At 41.3% G+C, this 7,664-nt stretch overlaps 1 protein-coding gene across 1 annotated transcript in view; it reads right to left on the bottom strand.

Moving 5' to 3' along the window:
- LOC104166606 (sodium/glucose cotransporter 1-like) overlaps positions 1-7,198 on the bottom strand; it is a gene marked incomplete at its 3' end in the record, with an annotated part of 18,868 nt that extends 11,670 nt beyond the window's left edge. The window contains exons 1-2 of the mRNA XM_009706599.1: positions 7,112-7,198; positions 4,860-4,931 (exon numbers count right to left, since the gene is read on the bottom strand). Of these exons, the coding sequence (XP_009704901.1) occupies positions 4,860-4,931; positions 7,112-7,198 (159 nt within the window). The remainder of the gene's footprint in view (positions 1-4,859; positions 4,932-7,111) is intronic.
- Positions 7,199-7,664: the final 466 nt, after the last annotated feature.

Below are 7,664 nucleotides of genomic sequence, written 5' to 3'. Positions count from 1 at the left end.
GACAGTAGCAAAAGCTGTTAAGAGTGAAAGAGAGGGCAAAAAACTGAACTAACCTGAGGCAAATGTGGAACATTAACTCTTTTAAAATCTTTTCAGAGGTCAGGTTTTAACAAGAGCGCTCTGTTCAGGAAAAGCACCACCACACTGCAGACAGATGATGATCACTATGTTTTTTCCCTGTTACTCATTAACTGTTTCACCTCGCTCTTTTCATTAACTTGAGGATGCCCTGACATCCCGGGACTTGCCGTTCCAAATCACATACAGTGTACTTTGCAAATCAGTGATTGCTGCGGCAACAGCATGCAGACTTTACAGCGTATGGCTTTTGTCCCTCCCAGGACCCAATAATGCATATCCTACGCCCCTAATGTCCGCTTTCCTGTTCGAAATTGTTAGTCCCCCCATCCCAAGCACACCTTGCCTGTGGCCTTTAGCCCCTTTCCAGAGAACAGCAGAGGGTCCTTCACATCAGCATGAGGTCATGAGCCTTGCCCTGAGGTATCCCTCCTCCCAGGGGTCACCTGCAGAAGCTACTGCTCAAACCCCTCTTCCCTGGACAAATTTCTCATTCCCTTGTTTGAGAACTTACTCCTTAACAGTGTCCATGCTTTTCTTTAATTCGCATCTCTTCCCTGCAACACGTGACTTTACCTGATGGAAAGAATTAATTTTTCCTACCCGAGTTTTTTGGGATCGCCCTTAGTCACTCTGGAAAAATCAGTACACTGCTTACAGTGAAATATTACTGCCACTTTCAAAGCTTTGAGACCCAAAGAAAGAAGTGTAGGTTTTTGTTCTGCTCTCTCAATTACTCTGCAAATTCTATGTATTGCATTATTGCCAAATTAAACCACATTTATACACTTCTCAATTCACTAAGAGAGAGAGATGGATATACAATACATATCTTCTGATAAGCCTGACAGCTGTTGGAACAGCACAGCTGCAAGCAGGTTGGTCTGATACCTTTCCACCTTTGTCCTCCAAGACAGAGTCAAGCCTTCCTGGCCACCTTGAAAATTCTGATGGATTCTGTAGAAATCTGTTTCATTGAACTTTTCCTTTTCTATCAAAGATTTGCTTTGATTACTTTATTATTCTTTTTACTCTGAGAACTACTGATTTCGCTAATTTTCTCATGGAACTTGACAAAATAAGTTAATTTCTTACTCCACTTTACCCAAGAAAAGGAAATACAAATCTTATTCATACCAGAGTTGTCTTTCCTGGCTCCTCACAGCAGTGTCAGATTCAGCAAGTGGGGAGAAATCTGAGAAAACTTAACTGGATACAGAGATCAGAGAAATCGTGGCAGAGATCAGTTCTGATGGCCATGAAGATAAGTTATGCAGAACTGAAGCAAAAATCTGGGTTTTTTTTTTTGCTTAATTCTTACCTGTCTCACAAAGATCAACACATAAGTGACAATAAATGAGATGAGTTACATTTCTGTTTAAAGCATAGTATGTCCTTGGCCCTGTTTGCTTCCTACTTACTATTCAGTAAATCTTTCTAGCCATAGCTGAACTTCAGATGCCCAGCAGATACTCTTTGTCCTATTAGCATTTGTGCCTCAGGAACTGAGGTATATAAGGTAACCCATAATTTTGTGCAGACAGCTCTGTCTGCAAAACTACAGAACTTGAAAAGCAAAATTCAAAAGCAGGAAAGCTTTAAAACTGAAGTTGGTTGTCTGTTGGGTTTTTTTTATTGTGCATGAAACCCTGTTAATGCTGTGAGAGTGGCTGCTACTAAAGCTGACTATTCTCCAGGAACAGATTTCCTACAATGGTAGAAAGTGTCTGGCTGAACCAAACTCCTTCATCTAACAAAAGAAGCTGAAGTTCCGTTTGCAAGTCCCACTGTTACAAGGCTGTCACTTTCCTTCAGCTTCTCCGTGTCTTTTTGGAAAAAGCAGAGCTGGTTATGAGTCATGTGTGTCATATGAGCCATATGTGACTTTCCTGAAGACATTTCCCTCAAAGCCCAAGAGACCAAAACCCGTTTCTTGAAGGTTCTTCTCAGTTTCTGTAAAAAGACTGTGAAAAAGGCACAGCATTTCATACCATTATGATTAACCAACAACAGATTCAATTTCTGGCAATCGGTGAGAATGTAATTATACACCTCGATCCCTAATTAACTACTGGAACTACTGAGTTGGCTCATCCACCGCACAAGGGCAGTGACTTCAGTGAACTAACACAGAAGTAACCTGTAACCTCAGCAGAACAGCCAGAAAAGACTAACTGTGGACTTGGTTCTGCAAAATACTAAGCAACCTTCATGGATTCTGCTGGAGCCAACAGAGTCAAAGTTGGACAGATTTGGCCCAGGATAACTGTCTGGCTCCTACTTTAAACATTGAGAAATTGAATTATAATCAGGCAAAGTGACTGACAAACATGCAAAATCCATATCAAAAGTGGGACTCACCTCCAGCCCTTGATTACCAGGGTCTCCTCTAGTCTAGTAAACCACAGCTATTAGATCATTTAAGTGGACAGAATCCCTTTCCCAGGCTTGTCAGTAAGAGACCCTAATACATTGCTAATGAGCCTCTTTCTCTGTGGGGTCAGAAAAGCCACTTATGGCTGGCCGGTATTGCATAGAACATAGCACAACCACTGAAAAATACAATTAGTTTAAGGGAATTAAGTTTATAACAAGTTTGTGGAAGGTGGGGTTTTTTTTCATTTTGCTCTGTTCCAGAAAGCAATTATATGGCAAGGGTGATTATCCTGAAATCGCATGGAAGAAATCTGATAAATGAGAGTCCACTTACTTACAAAACAACCTCCCCCACCCTGCCTCGAATCTACAGACTGTGGAAATGTATCTGGGCTTTCCAGAACCATACCAGGGTAGTCCTGATGCAGCACAAAAGAAAAGTCAAAGCACAGAAGTAAAAAACTACACGCAGCATTAGTTATTGCAGAACTGAGATCACATCTTTGACTGAACTTTGTGTACTTTCATTGGTTTCCTAGTCATTTCAGCCCAGTTTGCACTGGGTGATGGACATCCTATCTACCTGCTAAATCGTGGGAATAGGTGTTTTGGAATCTTTTTTTTATCCAAGGCAAACTTTCCAAGGTGGTGCTGCTGACATGGTGTTTAGTTTGTGGTTTGAGTGCTTGCCATTTGTTTATTTTGAGTGATACCAGGAAGAATAGCAAGAAGAGTTTATTTTTATGGTGCAGAAAGACACTCATGGCATTCCAAAGGGAAAGATCCTAGGGGTGGCCTAGGACTCCAGTGATGACTAGCAAGCACTTCGTCCACGCTGAGCTCACAGAGTTTGGGAAGGAGAGAGAGATGATCCTAGCAGCAGCCATTGCACTGTGGGGTCATCCCTTTTGTCTTCCCACTGGAGGAAGGGAGCTTGCTGAATCTGTTGGTTTCGTGTTGGCAGAGAACTCAGACAATCTTCCCTGAGTCTTAGGGGAATCATTAGGAGTTCTCAATGCCACTGCCCCAAGACAGAAGTTTTTTTATGGTCAGTCTTTCCTGCTTTGCTTCTTCTACCTTCATTTACATCTGCACAAAAGGGTATTCATATTCACCCTTGACAGGCATACAGAATTGCACAAGGTTAAAACCAGCCCACTGCCTAAAGTGACAGTTAAGCAAAGTAATCTGTTTGGGTTTTTTCTCTCCCCCTACAATTATGGGATTTATCTTAAAATAACTTGGAAACTTTCTCTTTCCTCAGTCTTCCAATGGAACCTGAATTTTCTTAGACCTACTGTACCAAATGAGGAAACCTTTCCCTGTCAAGGGCCTTTAATCTTTTTATGTCATTAAAGAGGCAGTCCCAATTCCTTCTAAAGGCAGAGAGCAGCTCCCTGAAGCACAAGAAAACTGAAAGTTGTGTAGGTATTTCTGCAGTCTACATTAAGATAATTCCTAAATTTTTAGACAAGAAATATTTACTCTCCCTCTCTCTGATCCTCTAACTGAATCCATGCAGGTGGAATCTTGAATCAAAAGTCTTAATGAAGTGCAAAAACATTTTTGGAGACTGAATGCGAGGTCAGGAATTTTGAAGATTTCCATTCAAGCACAGGGAAGCATGTACAACACAAGTAACACAGCAAACGCAGGTTTGTCTAAGTTTTCTGCTTTTCCAAGAAGTCACACTAAATAGACTGTATGGTCTGGAAGAAATAGAAAATTGTTTCTAATATCATTCCTGCCAGAGGCCCGATGGATGGCTATGAACATGTTTTGTGTCTGCGACTCCATTTCTCCACCTTAGGAGAGAATACAGATCCACAGAAGATGAACCATACTAGTCAGAGATAATCTTTAAATAAATTTAAACTGTATTTTACCAATAACTTATCATAATATTTCTAGGATTTTCTCCTTGTACAGGCCAGAACTTGCTACCAAAAGTGGAAACAATAGAGCAATATAAGGAAAGATTTCAGTAAATTAATTCTTCTCTGTGATAACCTCAAAATCAGCCAGGTTCTTTCAGTGTAGTGAAAGTAATAAATTCAAAATATTAAAAAGTTTTTAAATGGGCTAAAAGGCAAAGCACTGGATTTGTCTACACTGACACTACCAATGCATCTAGGTTCAAACAAGTCAGATAATCAAGACAGCTCAGAGACAACTTCCCCAATACTTTTCCCTGCTGGTACCAGGTGGCTTTTGTTGTGCAGTTTGCCCTGTGTCACCATGGTTAGAGAAAGAGTCTGAAATGCATTTACACAACATAGCCATCATAGTTTCAACAGTACTGTAGAGATTCTTAAATATTTTTAAGGACTAGACATAGTTGTATGCAAGTGGATGCACATGCACATAGATACGTTTTATATACACACAACGTATATAGTACTCACCGGCCACCAAACCATGCTTCGTCCAGCCAGGAAAAATCCACCTACTGTCCCTCGGTTGGTTGAGTACATAGCCTGGAAAAAAGAAAGAAAGAAAGAAAGAAAGATTGAATCATATTTTAAGTATTATAGGCAAGCTATACACAGACTAAGAACAAACAGCTAGAATGAAGGGATTAAACATATGGGGAGGGTAAAGTGGAAGAAATAAACAGAGTGGTTAAAAAGAACAAGTTTATGACGAAGAAAATAATACAACTGAACAATGATTCTTGTACCTAGGTCTACATTAACCATTCAAGGTTCATTGCTTCATCTTTCATTACAGTGCGAAACATTAAAATAAAATTAAGTTTAACCAAAAAAAGAACCACTCAAATAAAAGGTCATATGAACACTTCATCAAGGGTGCAATGCCTCTGATTTCAGGCATCAAAAAAGATTGTAAGTTGCAAGGTCATTAACAGAAAGTGTGCAGCTTTTTTACTCAATACTATCCAACCCCAGTAGATATCTACAAAAATCTATTTTCTTGTTATAATATCAGCATTGTACCCACTTCTCTCTGAAGTTCAAAAAAAGAAGCCAACTAAAATTTCCTTTTCACACACTCATTTTGTATTTGTCAAGGAATGGGCTTTAGAGGGAAGCTTCATACAATTTTTGTTAATGACGCTGATCCAAATATTGGATTCCCATTGTCTCCTCTGGTGGACCTTGAACAGGCAAATAAAGGAAGAAGATTTGGGAAAATTAGCCTGATCTTTTCTTCTGATGCAGAAGGAAGTAAATACAATAGATTTACATTTAACTACACGTAGCAACTGAATAAGTATTTGTCCAATAAAGAAGACATTGTTGCTTGAAAGAAGCGGTTCCAGGAATTACTCAGCACACAATTGCCTGACAAGCCACGGATCAGTCCTTTTTTTGTCACAGATCTTTAATACAAAGTTCAGCTACAGCAACAGCCAGGCTTCTGTGGCAAAGACCCAGCTCCCTCCCACAAGACAGCAGGTATATATTTCAGGTATACTGGGAGCTTCAGATTTTTTGCTACGTTTATGGCATCTGCCATGATGAAGAGGTAAAGAAAAGGTTGTGTCCATTTTGCGTACACCCTAAATTTTTGGTGCTCTTCAAAATGTTGCCAGGCTGCTAGAAAGGGAGGTTTGTTTTGCAGGTGACTTCTCTGCACTGTGAAATGGACCCCTGGGATGCTCTCGGCAAGCAGAGGATTGCTGAGGGACAATGCCTCCTCTCCTCTTGTTAATGGTCAGGTGTTCAGTTGACCAGGAGAGCTTGCCCCAAGGAAACTGAAATTTAGCGACATTCCACAGCTCACAGTATTAGCCTATTATCTGCAAACACTTCAGCACTGAGGTTACACCAATAGGATAGTATCTGCCTTTCCCCATCAGCTGTGAAAGCACTGTGCTTTGCTTTTGGATTAGGCACCGAGTTTTCCCTTGCAGTCCTCAGCACACTCAGCATTGCCGGGGTGAGGGCAGGAGGCACGGCTGCGCCTAGATCACGAACAGAAAGTCATTGCCGTCCCTTGCCACCCCCAAAACTGTTTCTTCCTTACAGTTTCAATGGCACTGCACCCTGCAGTCAAGGTCCTGCTGCCAAATAGAGCCACAATAACACTACCGTCAAACGGCACCTACAATCTTGACCGATCTCACTCCTTTGCTGAGGGTGACCTGCAGTCCCCGGTCCGTCACACAGTCGCAGCTGCAGTTTTACTGTTACACCACCACACCGCCTGCCCACCCCGCACATTGGCTTCACCTCCGTTCTTCTCCCTGCAACTCCCTCTTCTCACCATTTCCTATGGCATCACCTCACACCACCAGTTCTCACTGCAGTCCCAGTGCCCCGCAGTGCTAAACCCCATCGATTCACCTCTCGCCTGCTTCCTAACAGGGACCCTAGCTGGCCTGATCTTCGCAGACCAGATCTCTCAGCTCCTTCCCCACACAAACTTCATTACTCCACCTTCCCTGCTAGTTCTGTTCATCCACCTAAATGGATGCCTCTCTGGGTCACCATCCCCTCTCCAGTAAATACCCATATTTTCCCCACCATGCACTTATTTAACTGTCTCAATTAAGACCAAAACCTTTATACAATTACACATTTTCATTTACTGAGCCATTTTCTCAAGACCCTGTAAACTACTTGCTCATTAAATAAAAATAAAATTAAAATAAAATGAAAATAAAATAAAATAAAATAAAATCCCAACCTACCCATAGTCCCACTGCCAGGACTACCAAAAAATAGATGACAATAACAGAGATGTCTGCAGCATTGTTGATCCTTATGTCGGATTCCATCCTGGCTGATTCTCTGGCTTCCTTCTTCTTTCTCTCCTTATGTGCTTCTTGCAGAGTTCAGGTTAATGATAAACTGCTGTCATCCCCTACGTCTTATATAATATATAACTCCAGATTCACTTGTCTCCCATGGGACACAAGTTGAAGCTGCTGCTTTTCCTCAGACGACAACTCCTTCCCAAATATTGCTCCTCTGTTACAGGTGCTGCAGATTTCAGAGTTCAATCACCCTGCCAAAGGTGCTCAGGGTTTTAACATCCACGAGCAGATGTCTGAGAAGGAATGAGCACCGAAAGGAGTGGCTTGGCTGCAATAAACCTGCATATTTACCTCACCTCACTGTGAATACTTTTTTTTTTTTTTTAAGTGGTTGTACCTGTAAATCTAGTCATGGAAGATGTAGTTCTTTTAGATGATGATAGTAAGCGATTATCTGTGAGGAGGAGTGACTGACACCTGGGGAAAA

The sequence above is a fragment of the Cariama cristata genome, unplaced genomic scaffold (genome assembly GCF_000690535.1).
Source record: "Cariama cristata isolate BGI_N322 unplaced genomic scaffold, ASM69053v1 scaffold16018, whole genome shotgun sequence".
Lineage (NCBI taxonomy): Eukaryota > Metazoa > Chordata > Aves > Cariamiformes > Cariamidae > Cariama > Cariama cristata.
This window is presented reverse-complemented; position numbering and strand designations above follow the sequence as displayed.